The sequence below is a fragment of the Pyxicephalus adspersus genome, chromosome 7 (assembly GCF_032062135.1).
Source record: "Pyxicephalus adspersus chromosome 7, UCB_Pads_2.0, whole genome shotgun sequence".
In the NCBI taxonomy this organism is placed as follows: domain Eukaryota; kingdom Metazoa; phylum Chordata; class Amphibia; order Anura; family Pyxicephalidae; genus Pyxicephalus; species Pyxicephalus adspersus.
Window position 1 is genome coordinate 53,206,232 of NC_092864.1, and position 20,653 is coordinate 53,226,884.

A 20,653-nucleotide genomic window follows, 5' to 3' on the forward strand; every position below is an offset into this window, starting at 1 on the left:
CGTGTGTACGTAGCTTAATGTAAGATGTACAGCAACAACTGTTTTAATCTGTGACATATTTACACTGAAAATGCCAATGTCATTTATTGGTGTCTGGATGGATATATATTTATCACACCTATCTCATTACTGGAAGACTAATGACTGGCAGAGCTCAAAAAGCAAATAATGGTAAGATGAAGTGTGTTTTATATTATAAAATACTTGGAAAAAGGAATAAGAAATAAAACATGGAGCCAACCTAAAAGGATGCATAAAAACACAAATGTATCTGCCATCCTATTTCAAGTTTATACATTCTGTTATGTTAAGACAAAAAGAAAAATGTTGAAGAACAGAACCACTATATCATGCAAGAAAAAAAAAACAACAACAAAATAACTCACCACATCTCTGGAAACAATGTGTTCATCCCCTCCCAACTATAGACATTAAGCACAGCTAGCCAGAACTTTCCCCAGGAAGGAATTCCAATAGCACCACCTGAGACAGAAAAAAGTGAGACCAGGTAAGATGGTAAGGGTACACAAATGTGTTTTGGCAACCTGCCAAAGGCTCTGGGTCACCAGAACAGCCATTTAGCTGAAATCTGGGTAAAAATGGCAGATCAAATATTCACCTAAAGAAAACTACATGAAAAAAGAAAACCAAGTCTTTTTAGAGTTTACCATGGCAATTTTCAGTCAATTTCCCATTACCTCTGACCAGGAGTATAACTGTGACGTTGCAGGCTCTCTCCAATAACATTCTAAGTCATAGACCTGACACCAGCATGGTGCTACTAAATGTAAACTACTACTAAATGTAAAACTACTACTACTTGTATACTTGCACCAGATCTGACTTGATCTGACTGCACCAGCACCAGCCCTTGTCTTTTTTTTTCTCAGTAAGGATTTTTATGATTCTTCAGTGCTTTAACAGATTTCCTCTTTTAAACAGTCCTATATCATAATGTTCCCTTATATCAGAATGTCACCTGTATTTAGTACTGTATGTGAACACCTGCCAAGTTCAATTAAAGCCGAGAAGCTCTAAGAGACCTCTATTGCTGAATGAGTCTTCTGTTTGGAAATTCAGAAAAACTCATAAATGTAGCTTGGTAGCTGTGCTAATAGAGAACATTTTCTGCATACAATGTACCTTTACTATGAAGATTGTTTCTGGCCCGAGTCAGATCTGGATCATCCTGCGATACTCCGAGAAGACGTAAGGAGGTATAACTGAGAGCTGTGCCAAAGACAGTGCTCTTATCTTCAATATGCCTGAATGAAAGAAGGAAAGAAAGAGAATTAATTGCTTGAGATACTCAACTGGAATGTAGAGTGTCTGAGCAAACCAGCGAAACACAATATACAACTGTCATAAAAATATGCTTTTAGCCCCCCTTAAAGTGTGTGTAACCTCTACTTTTAATTTTAGAATGTATGCCTTACAGTTTACACTGTAGATTTCCTAAGTAAATGCCTGTAGCAGCACTTCCGGTTGCAGGCTGACAATACGTGAGACAATTTAAACAGAGCACCTACTGAACAACTAGCTGCCAACTGTTCCAACCTCTTAACTCTATTTGGCTAGCAGCTAGCTGGTCCATAGCTCTCTGTGTAAGTTAGTCCTAAATCAGTGCCTCATAAATCGAAAGTGTTGTCAGTCTTCTGTGCAAGCTCATTTACCAAGTGGTTTTGCTACCTCTCAAATAGGCAGTACTTCAACCAGTAAAAGGTTGACATGACTGGTCATTCAAAAACAGCAGATTATCATTGCCAGCCTGCAATTTGTGCCTCTCAGGTCAGTTTAGGTGACACCAATGATCTAAAAGGGTGACAGACTTTCCACTGGCCAGCAATGCAAGAGGCATTCTTTCACAGACCAACACAATACTATAAGTAGTAATATGTATTATGAGTTATAGATATAGTAATTATAGATGGGTTTCCCTGAGAACCTGAAAGTTATATTAAGGGGTTCCCCCATGTTAAAAAGGTTGAAAAATACAGTGTGCATACTTGTGTTAAGCTAGTGACCCACTAAATGGTAAAGCAAGGATGAGGATAACAGTAGCATAATGGGCACCTTTTAAAAAACTCTTACAGCTCTATTTATAAATTATTCCCCCTGTCAATTCCTCTGAAATTCGCTGACAGATAGTTGTAGCTCTTTTCCTTTTAGTTCCTATTAAAACAATGACTCATTCTGCTATCTAGCAGCCAATTATCAAAAGTGCACAGCTGCCACAATAGGAAATAAACAAATATTATGAGCGAATTGACATGGGAATAATTTATAAATCAAGTCCTTAGATGACAGATAAGCATATTTATATCCTAAGGGGGTCTTTTTAAAACGGCCATTATTGTAATGCAAAAATTCTTCTCCCTTACTTTTAGGATGATTTCTATAAGACTAAAGATATTTCACTAAAGCACTTCTTCCATGTCTGCAGTCCAGAAAAAAACATTCTAAAAGTTAGATGAAAGCATTAATCCTGTAGTTTTAATTAGGCTGTCGACTTACAGGCCCCATCCTCCATCTGGAAGCTGCACAGAACGCAGGTAACGCACCATCTCCTTCTTTGTGGCCTCAGGAAGTGAAGTTTGAGTTACATGACATGCAATCAAGAGACCTGGAAAGCACCACAGAATTTACATCAAGTTTGCAAATTAAAAAGCAGATTGAACTTGGCCTAAAATAGTTGGTAATCCTCACCTGGCATTAAGAAAAGTGGTCCACCATAGTCACCAGTCCAATGTCCATCTTCAGCTTGTAAAGCAGAATAAAAAGTCATTCCATTATCAGCTCCATCCTGGGCAGAACGGGCTTTGGGCAATTCCTTCAGAAGGTTACTCTGTGTAAAATAACAAAACATATGTTACTTAGCTTGTACACAGAAGTAGCAAACAATAAGCACACAGATTTCCTGCACATAGTGACCCCAAATTATTCCCTTACTTTGCCCTTAGGTGTTAAAAATTTAAGTAAGTTAAAAAATATAAATGTTGGATGGTTGTTAGAACCCAGACACCATGTGTGTATTTCAGTTTAAAAAATAGCTTCTTGAGATAGTTTTGTCTCAGTCGATCAGTGTTACAGCAGTAAAGATACACAAAGGGTAAGTTCTCTAATAGCATCCTCTTATAGTTAGTAGGTACAGTGCCTGGCTGTGTGGCCATTGTTTTGGAAAGCATTACCACCAAATCATTAACATTACAGCCAGGCATCTAGCATTTTCAGAAACAGCTCAGAAATAGCAGACTACATATCTCTCTCACAACTAACATATCTAATAGAAATCTGACAAAATCACCTGATGTATTATTAAGCAGTCATAAGGTTGAATGTCACTTTGCCTATTTACCGTAGTCAGTCCTAATGAATGTGCCTCCAGCAAACTCTGTGGTCTTGCTTCTTCTTCTTCTTCTTCCACATAGTGCCAAGTCTGCCTGCCCTCTTTGCAAGTAAGGCGCCAACGTGTGAGATCTGTTGCTGGATCAGTTTTATAAGGGCCCCCCCTTCTTCGCAGGCACCTGATGGATAGATAGAAAGTTTAGCTTTACATATATATTATTATGCATATTTGAAGATAATAAGCATGAAGGACATGGAACTATTATGTTCAGAAAAGCAATATCAGCCTTTCTATTTATCTCCCGAGAGGTTTCTTTTAAGTGATAAACTTCAGCACTGCAATGCATAAACTCCTGTTTGGTTACTACACACACTGACTGACAGCTCCAGGGGCCTCAGTGACCATCGGTAAGTAGATCCCAACATTAGGTACAGATGTATCAATGTAAACCTTGTCTGATCTTGTTGTTTTGTTTTTGATCAGCTAGTGGCAATTAAATACATTAAGAACACGACTATGGTTCTTTCTATGCCAATCCCGATTATCATAGGTTTGACTAGGATTTTTTTTAGGCATCTTAAAACACAAAAATACAAAACAGGATAAAATGCAAGTTCCTTTATTTACATCAGGATAAAAACAAATACATAAAACAACAACATATAACATAAATTAAATTACCTAGACACAACTTTGCAATAAACCAGAACTGATGTATACTATCCATATAAATATTCAAAAGAACAGCATTTTGGGGGGGGGGGGGGTAATTCAACACGTTTCACTAATTTTTTAGCTTCTTCAAGCAGAAATGAAAGCATGTGAGTAGTGAGGTGCAGCCAGCCGAACTTGGAGCAGTTCACACTTGTTTCTATACCGCTAGCTTTCTTGCACTGACTATCTAACTCTGCCAGTTGGTTTTTGATGAATGGACAGATCAATCATTTGTTTCCCAATATTTCTGCTCCAAGAATACTATGCTCTTCCTTCGGTATATATGCTATGTCTCAATAGGATAGGATAATAGTGTGTCCAATCTTTTATAGAAAGGGTTTTACTCCTCCTCACTATATGCTATGCTAAACACTATGAATGTGTTTATATGTTGAGCCACCTCTATATGGTATTTAGGTATAAATGAATAGAGAGGAAAGAAAGAGGTTTGAGGCTCATAGGTTTTTCATACAAAAAGTGAAGTGTGCTCTTCCTTCGGTATATAAGCTAGGTCTCAATAGGATAGGATAAGAGTGTGTCCAATCTTTTAGTTAGAGGCTCACTTCATAGATCTTTTACACTAGATCGTTTATCTAGTGTACAATAAAGCCCACCTATTAATTTTTACTTTACACAAAAGGGTAGACAACGCTTTTATGCAAGGTAAAATTACCTTCTCTTCTAGGGGTGGGGGGTTTAAAACATTTTATTAAAAAAAAGAAAGGTGAAGCCCCTCCTTTTCTGTCTTTACCACAGCGGAATGGGAGTGCAAATCTTCTGGTATTACTCACGTCACACATCCCTGGAGGCTTCTGGCTGCCCCTTCTGTGCAGAAGGAGCTTTTTTTCATCATTTACAGCAGGCTACATCACCTGATCTCACACCTGCACTGTACGTGATTGGGTGATGTAGACAGAAGCCAGAAGAAGATGATGATGGCACTTCCTCCACAATTCTCCGGAGCTTTTCTGGATTGGGTCCCGGGGACGAAGGCAGATAACAACACGGGCCCCAATCCAGAATGTGGAGGAAGTGCCGCCATCATCTTGTTCTGGCATCTGCGGAAAGTTAGTGAGTTTTAGATTTAGTTCTGCTTTAAGAGTTATCTATGCTCCAACCCATAACATATTTTTATAACACTCCTGAAGAAGCGTCCTTAGCGTAATACATTGCGTTACACCCACTACCTATTATTTATATGGATGTCTCTCCCTTATAATTACACAACTTCCACCTTTGATATATTACTACAGCATTGTTATGTTATTTTACAAGTACATGTAATATTGTACATTTTATCTTTTCCAATTTATGTGTTTTGAGGTGCCTACAAATATCCCATGTTGGGAACAACAATACCCAATCAAAATAATGGTTATGATGATGACATATATTATTTTTAATATAACATAACAGGTAAGCCATTTCAGTGGATTTTGATGTATTTATTTTTATTTTTGATCTTGCATGTTGCATTTCAATAAATAATATTTATTTCTATTTTTATCTTGTGTTATTATAACACTGACATATTATACAGTGCCTTACAAAGCCCATAGCCATGTCATTCACTGCATAAATTGCCTAAATAACAGTATTTTGAGACCAAAGGAGTTGTGGTCTGCATACCTGTAAGAAAGCCTGGTTTTATAATTAAAAGTAAGCGACTGAAATAAGTTATTTTAGACATAAACATCAGACAGACACACAACTATAATACTTACGTTCCCTCACTCATAGCTGTGCTGTCTCTCCCTCTGGTCACTAGCGCAGCACTTAAATTAAGAGGGATTGTCTAGTGACGCAAAGACTACTGGGAGTTGTAGTTTGTAGCGCTCAGAAGCTCAGGTTGCAACATACAGTAAAAACAACATCTCCCAGAATGCAGTGTGCCGTCTGATCCTGCATCATGGTATGCTGACATGAGCAGAGCAAATGAAGGCCAATCAGAGTAACTTTGTGGCAGTGATAACTGGGCGGGGCTGATAGCGATGGACCAATGAGGCGAGCTGTATTTGTGTACAGTGTAACCGCACTGACAGCTTGTTATCAGATGTTGAACTCTTAGGGATCCCGAACCTGCGGAGTTTACTGAACCCCAAGTATAAGAATCAGCCTCAGCTGACTATTTATACTCTGTATTCCTGCTGTTATGGAATAGTTACGCATAGAAACGTTATTTTTAAAAAGTTGGTATGCAAAGAGCAGAAATCTGATTATCTGCTTGAGTGGTTACTGCACTTTGCTCAGCCTCATTTAATGGACACAACAGTTTCTTATGAAGGGTAACTTTATTGGGTTTTGTACTTTAACAGTAAGTTTTTATCTATATTTTTATAATAAAAAGCTTTTGCGCTAGGTAAGTTAATCAATGCAGAAAATGTGTGATTTCATGTGAATCTTTCACATCCATTTAGATTATTTATTGTGCACTTACCTTTGTATTTTAACAAATAAACATGCATATGCCCACAGTAGATCCCACACTGTCATTTTTCAAAAAAAAAAATCATACTATATGGAGTTCATTTAAGTTTAGAGATCAAATTCACTTAATAATGCACAGGAACCGAATTTGCCTCTCTTATATGCAAAGCTTTTTCAGACATGTTTATAGTTGTTGCGTTATGTTTTCCAGTGCTGCAGCCTAGAAAGGAGATAAATAATTTCATATTGGGGCCAGTGGAACATAACACCTTGGTGTTCGCAACCACACAGTTTGTGACACAGTGTAGGGTTTCCAAGTTTGACTTCTAGCTAGGATCAAGGCCAGTTTACAGTGTAGTGTGAAAAAAGAAAAGGGGGCACAGTAAATGTTCCTGCTCCACTACACCACTGCCTGTGTCACTCAAAGAGGAAGAAACTTCCCCCAAAGTGGCGTCACAATACCTGAACCCGCACACTCACATTAAGCGGGTTGTGTTCAGAGAGACAACCCGCCCACCACCCTGAGCCTGGGGCGGACCAGCCAGAGCCATGGACCACCGAAGAATTCTTTGCAATATAAGAGTGGGCATGCGTGTCCAAACAGGAGACATGGTCCGCGGCTCTGGCTGGTGCGCCACAGCGCCCCCCCCCAGTGGCGTTTTTTTCCTGACCCCGTGGGGGGGGGGGACGTGAAAGAAAGAGCATACAAGGGAGAGAGAGGGTGGAGAGGCAGAGGAGCAGAGGGAGGGAGTATGGAGAGAGAGGCATGTGAGGGAGAGAATAAGAGGGAGGAAGGAGAAGAGGGAGAGAGGAGAGAGAGAAAAGAGAAAGAGTAGCAGGGGGAGAGAGAGGGAGAGGAAGAGAGAGGGAGAAAGAGATAGAAGGATAGACAGGAGGGGGAGAAAGAGTGAAGAGGGATAAAGGGACTGGGGAGATGTTACCCTGGATTGTATGTGACCTCAGTATAATCATTTTCACTTTTACTTTGTTCTTCCTGTAACTGTTACTGCAACAGGTTCCAGTTCCACTTAGAGATGTTGTAATACCACTCCTACGGGTCACACTGCTCTAGGCCACGCTTAGGTGGCCTTATGGGAAATCTGGCCCTCGCTAGGATGCTATCTGCATACAATTTGTATAGTCTTTCTATTTTCTTCCATGCTTTCCAGTTTTCTCCCACATCCCAAAAACAGCTATGTGAATTGACATCCCCCAAATTGTCCATTGACTGTGTTAATTATATACTTTTTTAACATGGTAGTGACATTAGCGCTCGTAATGTCACACCTCATGTAAGCTCCTCTGTTAGTGACATGACTATGGTGTAAATTTATGGAAGATGTCAGCTCTTTATAAATACCTCATAAATAGATTTTAAAGTAGGTTTTGGCTAATTAACTCCTAATTGTGAGGACATTGTAAGTAAGCATTTGGACCTTTAATCTACTTGGATGGTAAAATGCTACGAAAAAATATACGAAAAAACGGTCACCAGTGATATATAATAAAGTTGATTTCCTATATGATTGTTTTCCATGATATTTGGCATGAGAAGGCCAACCGGTTGAGACATCCATGTGCCTTCTCATTTACCTACTTAACTAGTGTAGTTGATTGCAGTAGACCACAATACCTTTTGACTTTGCTTTTCTTTCCATATATTCTATTGCTTTAAAAAAAACAAAAAAACAAAGCCAGAACATGGAATTGTCACATTTGTCAGAATTTAATCGCCTCCTATTGTGTGCTACTTTCCCCTCCTCTTAGATTGTAAATTCTTATGGAAAGGGTTCTCTCCTCCTCCTTTGTCATTGTTTGTATCTGTTGGTCATTTGTTACCCCTATGTACAGTGTAAGATGTTGGCATTATCTGAATACTGTTTATTATTAATAAAAATAATATTATGTTTACATCATTTTATCAGCCTATGTTGCTCATTGTTCTAACTCAGGGGTGGGCAAACTTTTTTAGTCAGGGGCCACAACCTGAAAACAAATTTGCCAGAGTGGCCAGGTCCATGGGAGAGTGTGCTGGGTTATGCCATCATGACGCCCCTGAACATGACGTCATGATGGCAAAACCCTGCCCACTCTCCCATCGCAGATCAGAGCCTGTGATGGGAGACTGGGCGGGCTGTGTCAGTGACCCTGTTCGGGGTGGCACTGACCAGAGCTGCAGAACACCCAAAGGGCCGAAGCAACAACCGAATTGGGCCGTATACGACCCGCGGGCCGTAGTTTGCCTATGCCTGTTCCAACTTTTATACAGTATTGTTTTGCCTTTTTTATGAGTTTAAAATATCAGAGATGTAAGTCTTGGAATTACATTAAATTTGGTAAAGCACTGTGTCCTCAAATTTTATTGAATAAACATACAATTTTTGCATCCTTTGTGGTAATGATCCTATGCAACTACTTCCTGTCTAAATACATATGTCCTGATTTATTAAAGCTCTCCATGGCTGGAGAGGATACACTTTCATCAGTGAAACTGGGTGATCCAGCAAACTATAGATCTGGAATAGATCTGGTCCAGAATTTAAAACCTTTGCTAACAAATAGCTAATGACTTTTAGGAAATCCATTCCAGGTTTGCTGGATCACCCAGCTTCACAGATGAAAGTGAATTCACTCCAGCCTTGGAGGGCTTTATTAAATCAAGGCCATATACTCCAACAAAGATTGTAAAGCATTTCTCAAAGCAATTTTCTAATACTGACAATAGAAGAACATACCTTATGCAATATACAAATTATTTTCCACTTGTGTTAGTCTGTATTAACAGACTGCATGAGTGGGTGACATTGTAGATCTCTGTGAACTGTGAGCAACAGCAAAATAGCTGCACAATCATCTCTATAGAAGGATCACCAGGTATTATTTTAGGCTGTGGATTACCAATATGGAAACCTACATTTTTTTTAAATTTTTGTGTACATGAGCTTTAGGTGATTGGGTTTCAATATATGTTAATTTTATTTCAAACTTTTATTAGTGTACTATACCCAATAATATTTCCTGTTGTCAAAGGGCTGAAACCCACTAGCATGCAGACTACAATATATATTTGGCCATTTTCCTTGCCCCTTCCCAAATCTGTCAATATTGCAGTCCCATAGTACTTATTTATTGATGTTGTGCTTTTTAGAATAATTCTCACTGTTGGGTGAGTCTGAAAACAGTTGCCAACATAGTACATGTAATTTATGGAATACAATTGTTTGAACTGGGCTGCGACCATGCAATACTAAAATTTCAGTTTTGGGTGGCATTAGTTCTTGGGTTCCTATATTGTTTCTAGCTCTGGAAACATTTAAAATGTGGTGGTGACCTTAAGAAAATAGGACCTGCGCTATAAATTCTGTCACTACATAGTAGCTGTTTTGCTCTTTATGTATAATGCACCTGTTTAGTCCATTCACCAATTTTTAAATTTCATAGTTCAAATGCAGGTAATCAAAAAACATCCAAGCCCACCCAGGGTTCTCCCCAGGCCCTTTTAGCTGGGCGCACCACCCGGCACTTTTTTGCACCTACCCGGCTGTTTTTCGGTGGTTACTGAAGCGTTTTGTCACAATACAGGTGCTGCCACCCACCTACAATTTCTTCCCACCCGGCTTAAATAAATTTCTGGGTTGAGCATTGCCACCTAAATCTTTCCAGAGATTATGAAAGTAATGGCTATTGTAGGAAGTCAGGGCGGGAATACAAGGAAAGGAATCTATTGGTGGGAGACCAAGAAAATTAAGAAACTTGTGGTTAATTCCATAACTCTCCACAGAACATGGAACCTGACAAACTCAAAAAAATCAAAGTTGGTATTTAAGCATCCCTTTTCTTTAATACATATTTTGTAACTTAAAATGCATAGGGATCTTTGTACATTGAAATAGAATAGATACTAAAATAGAATAGAGTTTAAATACAATAATGAATACAAATAAAATAAATCAAATGTAGTTTTACAAATAATTGTCTTGTAGTATGATCTAAGAGATATGTAAGAGCACAGGGCCTAATTTAATAAATGTAAAGTGAAGTGAACAACAACTTTGTGATAACAATGCAACTTCCAGTCACAGGCATGAGAATCTCCTATTTTTCTTTAATTCCCTGAACATGATTGCGATGCATTGATTTTCTTCACTGAAACTCAACATACTTTGCGCACGTAGGTAAATCAGGCCCACAGTCTACCTGTACAAAGTCAGAAGGATTTCCTGAGTATAAAGGCTAGCGGTAATCATCCTGGGATTTCTGTTTGTCATCTTTGACAAGCCTTACAACCGTCTTGTATGGATAGGTGTTTTTATCTGAGTCTTTCATTGATGAACTCTATACATAGTCAATATTTCCTGCCGCACCTGGGTAATATCTGCAAAAAAAAATAAAGGATTGTCCATCAAGGTGGATGTATATAAACATATTTGATATCAAGACCAAATAAATTTTATAATATGTCAATAATGATATTGGAAATCATTGTTATTAATTAAGCCCCACATACAAAATCTTGTTTCTTTATTCTGTAACTTTTCAAATTGTTGCCTGGATTGTAAAGGGCCAGGATGGACATTCTTATCATTGCTTTACTTGGCAACAGTTGCAGACCACACGTACATGAAAAAATACACCTAAAAGAGATGCATCATTTTTGAGAGGGTTACTAAATGCTTTTGATTCAGCAGCTATTTCCTGTTGTGTGGATGAAATGTGATAAAGGAGTATATATGATTTTCAAACATTGTAGAACATATCTTTGGCTTCTAATATATTATATATTATAGTATAAACACATATCTCAGATGTACAAAAAGTAAATCATGTTATACTGTCTGGACTAGTTAAGGCCAGCACAGTTTTCCCCAAAGAGAAGCATTTGATATCTTGCACAATAAGCCAAGCTTGCCCTTGGAGATAAAAAGCTGTGGCTGGTGCATGCTTTTGGATAAGGATGGATTTACAGTATGCATTCTTAAATCTATCAGGTACAATAACCCCCTTTCTTTTCATATTTTATTTCATGTTTTAAGATACTTTTAGTTTTGCTGTTTGCTATTGATGTTCTGTACACATATGAAGATTATGCATCCGTGATACAAAATTGCAGCTGGACTCACTTTAACCCTATTGTGTCTGTAAAGATGCAGTACATGATAGTGAGATTACAAGTAAGTATTTTATTTTTGTATGTTTAATCACATCTAGCATATTTTACAAAATAATTTACTGGGAAGTAACTAAGTACTGGAGAGGAAAAGTCATTTAAAAATATTAAGAAAGATATATACTGAAATACAAGCATCTGTATGAGTTCATAGATTATCAGTACATATAAATATGATTTAAAAGAGTTTTGCTGTTTGCACAATTACCTAAATCTGATTTATCTAAAAGTAGTTTATTTGATCTAAATGCTTTAGGAAATTTAAAAAATGCCTTACATTCTAACACTCACCTTATCAACTTTATGGTCTTATAGAACGCTCGGCACTCTGGGGGTGATTCCATCCATTGCTACACTTGAAAAAGGAAATGTTATAAGAGGGCAGATAAGGTACATGAACATTAAACCCTAGGTGGAACTGAACCATGATGACAAGGAACTAGAACTATACTAAATACTGTTTTCATTACACCTTCAAGTTACTAGTTTCCCATTTTGTATATAACTTACATGTTCATTGCTGGTAATGTTGTAGTTGGGCCAGTGACATGATGCACTGCATGAGGAATTCCATTCATATGCCCCATGCTATTTGAAGGCATCATCTGAGGCCACATTGGATAGCCAACTGTTGGCTGTAGAGTGGGTGGAGCTGCAGGAAGACCAGGAGGTGTATAGTGGTGATGGTGATGCACTGAGGTGGGGCGGACCTTGTCTGCTCTAAGCACTACAGGGCTGGCATAGTTAGGATCCTAGAAAAAATTGAAAAACATAGCATAAAGACAATAATTTTGAACTTAAAAATTAAAGCAGCGTTCGCCAACCAGTGGTCCGTTAGAAAATCTTTTGGTGGTCCATGGCTCTGGCCAGTCAGGACCAGGGTCAGCAGAAGGACCTCGCTTGGGGGGGCGCACCGCCCAGAGCCATGGGCCATGTCCCACATACAGGTCACAGGCTCAGGGCTCTCTGGACACACCCCGCCCACTCTCCCATCGCAGGCTCAGACCTGTAATTGGAGAGTGGGCGGGTTCTGGCATCATGTCACTATGAGGGAAGTTTCTTCCCCTTTCAGTGACACCTGGCTCCCTGCGCATGCATGATCCGGAGCCAGTAAATTTAGTGGTCCGTGGGTCCAAAAAGGTTGGCAACCACTGATTTAGCAAAATCCCTTACCTTCTTTAAATAGGCAGCTAATATTTGGGGTGCAAAGGGCATCAGAAGCAAGAAGCTAAACATCATATGTTTTTATGTTTATTCACTCTCTTTAAATGTTAGCCTAAGACTGTGTTTGTAGTGTTGCCAGAAAGATTAGGAAGAATTAGAAGGGTTGTTATATTTACAATTTCTTTTAGAAAATGCCTTCCCAGATTTGCTCCAGTGTTGCCTTAAAATGGCTGATCTTCTTCAGAAAACATGTGAGCATTAGTGGAGAAAGCCACGTATGGTGATTTCTCCAAGGAATGCTTATAATCAGATTTTTTATCCATCACACTGACACTAACAAGACTTAAGCTGCGTACACACTTCCAATTTTTGTCGTTGGAAAGGATCTTTCACGATCCTTTCCAACGACAAGGGAGTGCACGATGCATGAACGGTGCTGTACATACAGCACCATTCATGCTCTATGGAGAGGGGAGGGGGAGAGCGACGGAGGGGCACCCTGCTGCGCGCTCTCCCCTTCCCTTTCATTAGGATCGGCTGTCGTCCATTGTCCGTGGATCCGGCAGGTCGGTCGTCCGGACGATGGACGACACCGACTGTACACACGGCAGATTTTCGCCCGATAATTGGCCGATGCCGATTATCGGGCGATAAAAATCTGACGTGTGTACGTAGCTTTAGAGAGACAAAAGTATCATCCAGTACATTTCAGCTTAAAGAATCAGAGCTTGGGACACACGCACTTGAGGGCCACGGTAAGTAAATCTAGATAATAGCACATCCCAGATAAGTAGTGCTATTTACATTTCTTTCTAAAGGTAAAATACACTTTATAAGGCATTAGTATTAATGATGTCTTGCAAGAGGGTAAGTATTTGCTATATTAGGCAAGTATACTGTGCTCAATATCCACCAACTAGTTTAGTTCTACTAGGCAATATGTGAAACTTAAAGTGTAAGGATTACCTGTTGCGGCTGAGATGGAGAAGGTGGTACATTTCCGCCAGGTTGGGACAGTGCCATAGGGGGCAGTGCTTTCAGCATCATGTTCTGCATAATAATCTGGTGCATCTGAGCATTCTGCATAAGCATCATTTCCACCATGTCTTTTAAAAGAAAGCAACAAAAATGATTTATTTATTGGAAGATAGACTGAAGTTTCTTAATATTTTATGGTGTGAATGCACCCACAAAGCACCTGCCTATTCTATATATTTTAGAACTCTAATATTTAATGTCATTCAGGTAGTGTGTCTGAGGGAGATGCAAATTAGAGAATAAATGCTAAGGGTAATGCAGAAATTTTTTTTCTACAATCAATAGTAGGCCAATCTTAGTACTAATAATGTTTTTATAAAGGAGAAAAAAAGGCAAAGAAAACGCCCCTGTGTCCCCTCCCCTCGCCTTGTGCATGGTGGGCTTGACATTGTTTGCTGGATGCTAGATCACTAAACGACAAACTGCTAATGATTTACTAACGTCCTTGTGTTTACTATAGGGAAAACATAGTTGGGTGTCTCCTGCTCCCAGTTTTCAGGATTAGGAGAAGCCTCAAAAAGTATCCTATAGCATACATAGTATAGTAAAGCAAGGGAGGATTCATTTTTTGAGAGGTATCCAAATTCTTTTGATTCAGCAGCTATTTCTGAATGAAATGTGATAAATGAGTTTTTATCTCTTCTTGTGCTGAGAGATAAGGTGAAGCTGGAGAAATATGTAACTCCAGGATTTAGAATGTTTGACAACGAGGCTTCTTTTTTAGAAGATTTGTCTTGGGTGGTAGTAGTTAAACAACCATATTGAAATCTTGGATTAATGTTAAAGCTTGGGTCGCTAAAAAGCTTTTTTATGCCATAGGATCCAGAACTGGAAGAGAGTAAAGCCAATACTCACTGATAATTCTTACTCAACTAGTAATTTCTCTTCTGCTTCTATCATTATTATAGTGATAGGCTAATGGCATGCATTAAAACAATCATAGATTTTTTAAGTATATGTAAAAAGTTTTTTTAGTTTTCAATATCTGGAGGAGTTACTGGAGGTTGGTTAGAATCCCCTGTTAAGTTTTCCCACTGGGAAGATGTACTTTTCCTCCTAATAACCATTGTCACTGAGACAGAAAGTAACAGGAAATCAAACTTTATAAACTTTTCTGAACAAGTAAAAAAGAAATAAAATCCTCAAATTTACAAGGTATTAGGGTTACTTTCTAAAATAGAAATGCTAATATGAAAATTCAAATTTTATTGGAGGAGTTCTTGGGTACATTATGCTTATAATAATTTTAAAGGACATGTGTATGAAAACAGTTTGTCATCAACTGACCTTCTTTGATGCTGCCTGAGCGTGGTGGCTGGTAGGCTTGAGGAGGAGGAATCTGAGTGATCAGTGGCTGCTGAGGGGGTAACTGCTGAATAATGGTTGCTGGTTGTTGGGGTAACTGTAAATAAAAAAAAAAGTAATTTTGTGTTAACCTTCCCTAATTAAAGTCCATCTCTGGGCAAAAACGAAAACTTCCCTGCCCTTCTCTTTAACCCTATTTATACCCACCCTGCAGGGTTGTTTTCAAATTGAAGCGAGATACACCTAATTAAATTCGCTGTCCAGATCTCTTGGCAGCTCCATTTACAGGTGCAAGGGCCTGCTGATCCAGCTGGCCACAGATCTGATCTCCACATGCAGGCCAGTCATCAACAGTCCATGGAGTATACATCATGCCTTAAACTAGTTGACCATGGTTTTGGGTGAATAAAAAGGGTTTTCTTTTTTTTTTGTTGTTTTTTTATTCCCCAATTCCAGCATTTAGTTGTGGGAGAAGATTAAATGATGGTGTAGATAGGAATAAGGGTTTGTACTATGTCACAGCTCAGCTTTAACAGAATAATAGCTACAACTTCCCTAGAGTTCTACAAATGCTTATTACCAAAAAACAGTCCTTGAAACTCTGGAAGGGTGCTGGCAATTCTAATACCAGCCAGAAAGTAATTACCCACGGTAGGGCTTTAGAAACCTAATTCCTTAAATTAAACTTGCATTGCCTATCTGCTTGGTTCTGCATACCAATCCTACTATATTTGAACATGCAAGGCTGAAATGAACCACCCCTACTATGATCATTACTCCTTTGTTTATGGGGGCTTTTAACTAATGCAACTACAAATGCAATAGTCTGCTAATATTTCTCTATGCACAGAAAAATGTTCAGTTCTGCCACCTTGATGTCATCTTGCTGCTTCCATACATCCCATTTATTAGTTCAGATTTTTTTCTCCAGGTTTACTCAGGAATATGCCCAGGAATGCTTTGTGCATTGTATAGTACAATAATAAGCAATGACTCAGTATATAGTTTTTTATTAAATTGTGAACAAACACTACCATACCTGCTGCTGAATGATCCTGGGAGGTTCTGGTGGGGGAGGAGGATAAAAGCGCACTGGAGGTTCTGGTGGAGGTAATGAGTGGTAAACGGGCATAGGGACTGCTACAGGTTCTATACTGAGCTTTTTTCTGCGGGTCCCTTCCCAGGTATGTGGCCGAGCTATCTCTTCTAGGAGATGTTGCTCCTACAAATCAAAGCATAATAATCAAATAATGGGAAAACAAAGATTGCATACTATATGATGGTGTCAGGACTGTGTATATCTATCCATGTATTTTTTTTGCTGCTTTGCTGTAAAGTGTTTTCTTATACTCACTCTTAATTTATGCAGCAGATCTTTCCTCCTGCGTAATGCAGATTGTAAAGCTTCTTCCTGTCCATCATAACTCCCTGAGGACAAAGCAGAACAATCATAGCATTATTAAGGTAAAACTGTCATGCACATACTAGAGCTCTGCATGTGGTGCATTTGCAAGTATTGTATAGAAGCATGTCTGTGTTTATAGCAACCAATCATCACCTCTTGCCTGTACTTAATACTGTATTTAAAATGGTTCTGGTATTTAAATCTTAACTGGAAATCATATGGTTTGGTTAAAGACCGAGCATTATAAATAACGTTTTTTTTTTCATCAAATACCGTTTGCACATTTTAGCATTTTTTTTTTTAAATTTCAGCGCTATTGATTTCTTCGAGCTTTTTCCAGCCTCTTCCTTTTTACACACACTTGTTCTAGCATCATCTACAAATTATCGCTCTGTACTATCTGTTAATGGCAATAGTGGACCATATCCAGGCATTGTGTGGTCACTGCTGCCTCTAGCCTTAACAAGTAAAACATGTGCCTTGTACAGTTAGCTGGACTGAGCATACATGTTTAGTCAATAAAGAAAAGATAAGGAAAAGACAGGCAGCTATAATATTGGCCTATTTGCAGGGAAACAATAGTGCCAAAGCAAAGGTTAAACTTTTGCATCAGTTATTTTCTTTGCACCATGTTTGGCATGGGCTGCAGACATCAAAGATACACTAACTTGTGTATCTTGTGTCTTTCATATAATTTTTCATCCACTGTGGCACATTTACTTTTCTACTCATTTACATATGGTATCATACATCCACTGGAATTTGAAAACTGCAGCAAAAAGGATTTTGAAACTAACCCCACAAATGTATTGATGAGAACTGTGCTACAAAATTAAAATAAACATATATGCAAGAAGCTAGGACTATAAGTATAAATAGTATAAATTTTCTATTTTTACTTGCTGTCGTAGGCTCTATATCAGATGAATCATCAGCAATCTCACGCTCATTTTCTAATCTCTGTGAACAAGCATGAAAAAACAACTCTATTAATTCATATATAATAATATTTACTGTATACATTTCTAATGTACATTTAAATATAAACAATAGTAAAAATGTAACAAGGAAGACAAAGGTCATTCCATATTGCCGATATCAATAAATAGGCTGTCTTTCATAAAATACATTTCCTAGTAGCAAATCTTTTATTTGTCTTCAATGTTTGTGCACTTATAAACTGATAAAACATAAAAATTTTGATTCTCTGTTTAATGTTATTGACAATTACTAGGCTATGTTTAGACTGGCAGCAAGGTTGCAATCCGGGTTATCTCATACCCATGCAAGTGTACCTCAGCATTGGGCTAGATGCTACATGTAGTATCCTCCAGCAGCAGCACAATAGAGAATGAATGGAGGAGGCAGGCAGGGGAAAAGCTCTTACCTTGGTGCCAGCTTCCAAGATAGGCACAGAGTCGCTTGCTCCTACTACAGGTCTGAACCTGCTCTTTTTCCATTAGCAGGACTTATTATTAGATGTTTTGAAGCAAAACCTGTACTCAATATGTAAGCTCCCCGCTATATGAAAAAGCTATTTGCCTGGCTGTCACAAGCTGCTATATGCTTGGAGCCATTGACCTTAAAACAAACCTGCAACAAGTGTAGTCTACAGCAAGTCAAATACTTGATTTTGGTCACTAAAGTACTGAAGTAGGAAGACCTGCATGTACACCTATTAATAAATATTTATTTAACAGCCACAAGCATTTTATTTGAGAACCTGAATGTTTAAATTACTGGTTCAGGGCTAGTATTCATTTTTTATAAGTATGCTATTAAATTAAAATTGGATGGATTAAATTACTGAATCAAGAAGAAAGATAAGTAAACGAGCTGATGGGTTGCATTTAAAGAGTAGGTGGGTGTCATTGCTTAAAGGACACTAATGCCAAAATTTTATTTGTTCCTACAATAAAAAACAATTTTTCTTTGGTCAAAGTTTACAAAAATACACAATGCAGTTTAAGTAAAAGACAAAAAAGAAGAAATGTCTCACGCATAGTTCAGAAGCTGAGGCACCATAAGACAGGAGAGTAAATAATATAAAAGTATGTCCTCACCTTCTCCAGCAGTTTTAGCTTTAGCCTAGTCATGTGATCCATCAAGGAGGGGTCCGTCATCCTTTAATTGGCTGTAAATTAATAAGCAGTCAGCAGAGATCCGCAGTAGAGAAATATCCAGTAAAACCCTATTGACCTAAACCCAGGCGTTGCTCAAGCAAAAAAAAAAACAAAAAAAAAACAACCTTTTCATTTTACCTGTTTCTTGAGCTATGAAGTCATAGCTTTTTATCCATTCCCTTTCACTCTATTCAGAAGCAAAGACAGCAGTGTGTAAACTCAAGTCAGATCTTGAATGAGATTGTACACAAGGCTATATCTCTGCTGAGCCTATCACCAAGCACCAGTGCAAAAATGGATAAGGTAAATCACAATCTCTTACATATCCAGATTTACTGTTCCAAGCACAGGATTAGTTTATCCTTTTACTTAACACTTTGCAAGGTTTAATGCTCACCTTGCACTAAAGACTGAAAACCAATCAGACTGAGATCCAATGTAACCACTATGGCAGCGAAGGCATAGTGACCACATGCAGACTGAAGACTTCATTGATAAAAATAAAAGCTTGTAGCTCTTTAGACATCTTGATTGGCTGTGCCAAAATGACATTCATTCATTCCTGGCATGTGAAAGGAAAGCTGAAATTGTAGGGTTTCCCTAGCAACCAGCGCTGAGCTGTGCATGCGCAACCCAGCAAAATTTGACAATGTTGTGGCATTCAGACGAGTAAGAACAGGTATGGCAGAAAGGACATCACCTGTCCTTTTCTGCATTAACCACTTGCCTGAATCATGCATTTGCAAAGTGGGATTTAGTATTGTCTGAAAACCCACACAACAAAGCAAGCGCAACCAAACAATTGTAGAAAAAAAAATTAACCTATTAATTTCATAACCTACGTATTTCATAACCAGTTTTAAAGGGTGGCTGAAAAAAATAGTTTTCAGCAGTTACAGTAATTACAGCAGTGCCTCTTGAAAAAAACACTAGTCCCGAGTTTACAGTAGATTTATACATTACATAATTCAGATAAATCAGATTGTAGTGCGTATAATAAGTTTAGAGCTGGCAAAAAATCTTACAATCTGATGATTAGATTAAATATGTAATACAAGGGTATAAATATACATTGATTAATTATGTAGGTTTTTAGCTAAATTGTTTCAGAAAGAGCTAAAGGAAATGGAAAAAGTGAAAGTTTTTTCAAAACTTAAGTATCCATATCCTGCTGACCAAAATAAATACATTTATATTTCCTTTTAATCGTTTAGTACACATATTAAACACCTTAGCTTTGCTGACCCATCCCAGAAAAAGAAATACAATATTTACCTGAATATTCCTGGCAGTTTAATGTATGCTTGTGATGTGTCTGTCTTTCTTCACTGAATCTCTCTGCTTGTAGCACTGCTTGTTACCTGCCACCACTGTAAACAATCTGGTCTCCAAGGCAGGTGACTGGTCAAGCCCAACCTTTTCTGCACCTAGGATCCACATTCATTGTAACCCGTGTATTGTGTTACATAGTGACAGTTAACTTGATGCCACTTAGAAATCTTTTCATTAATTATCAGTTTATCCATAGCTGTTGCCAAGGATGTGCCTGTAATTAAACAAAAGGAGACAGCTGCCTGTGACTTACTTTATTTTCATCAACAAATGTACAGAAAACAAAGGTTTCTTGCTCCTGACCACGGCCAAGCACTCTAGACCCTCAGGTCAAAGTCTGTCTACTCAGCTGCAGGGCATAGTCAGTATTCCATATTCTATATATTTATATTCTATATTTAATATTTAAAATAAATTTATATATATTTTTGTTGTGTGTATCCAATCTAAAAAATAATAAAAAAAAATTAATAAAGCCTAACCTGGTCCCACGGGCATCCTCCAGTGTCCTGCCCATCCTATCCCCTGGCTGCGCCCTATTCCTCTGATCGGTCCCCCGGCTATTGTGCTAACGATGATGTTAATGCGCGCGGCCGTCGCGAGGAGGCTTGGCAGGAATTTCAAATTATTTT

At 38.3% G+C, this 20,653-nt stretch overlaps 2 protein-coding genes across 3 annotated transcripts in view; both read right to left on the bottom strand.

Moving 5' to 3' along the window:
• LSS (lanosterol synthase) overlaps positions 1–5,906 on the bottom strand; it is a 21,051-nt gene extending 15,145 nt beyond the window's left edge. Inside the window, exons 1-6 of the mRNA XM_072418464.1 lie at positions 5,785–5,906; positions 3,356–3,524; positions 2,707–2,845; positions 2,515–2,623; positions 1,144–1,265; positions 387–483 (exon numbers count right to left, since the gene is read on the bottom strand). Of these exons, the coding sequence (XP_072274565.1) occupies positions 387–483; positions 1,144–1,265; positions 2,515–2,623; positions 2,707–2,845; positions 3,356–3,524; positions 5,785–5,798 (650 nt within the window). The 5' untranslated portion in view covers positions 5,799–5,906. The remainder of the gene's footprint in view (positions 1–386; positions 484–1,143; positions 1,266–2,514; positions 2,624–2,706; positions 2,846–3,355; positions 3,525–5,784) is intronic.
• Positions 5,907–10,314: 4,408 nt separating this feature from the next.
• C7H21orf58 (chromosome 7 C21orf58 homolog) lies at positions 10,315–20,270 on the bottom strand. 2 transcript variants are annotated; one of them, XM_072418466.1, is made up of 10 exons: positions 19,965–20,270; positions 18,630–18,700; positions 17,466–17,526; positions 16,516–16,589; positions 16,201–16,383; positions 15,144–15,258; positions 13,785–13,924; positions 12,165–12,406; positions 11,946–12,004; positions 10,315–10,862 (listed from the first exon to the last, which is right to left on the bottom strand). In XM_072418466.1, the coding sequence occupies exons 2-9, from the start codon at positions 18,687–18,689 to the stop codon at positions 11,956–11,958; spliced, it is 924 nt and encodes a 307-aa protein (XP_072274567.1). In that variant the 5' UTR covers positions 18,690–18,700; positions 19,965–20,270; the 3' UTR covers positions 10,315–10,862; positions 11,946–11,955. The 2 variants fall into 2 exon arrangements, with proteins under 2 accessions (XP_072274567.1, XP_072274568.1); XM_072418467.1 differs by having other exon boundaries at positions 11,946–12,009.
• Positions 20,271–20,653: the final 383 nt, after the last annotated feature.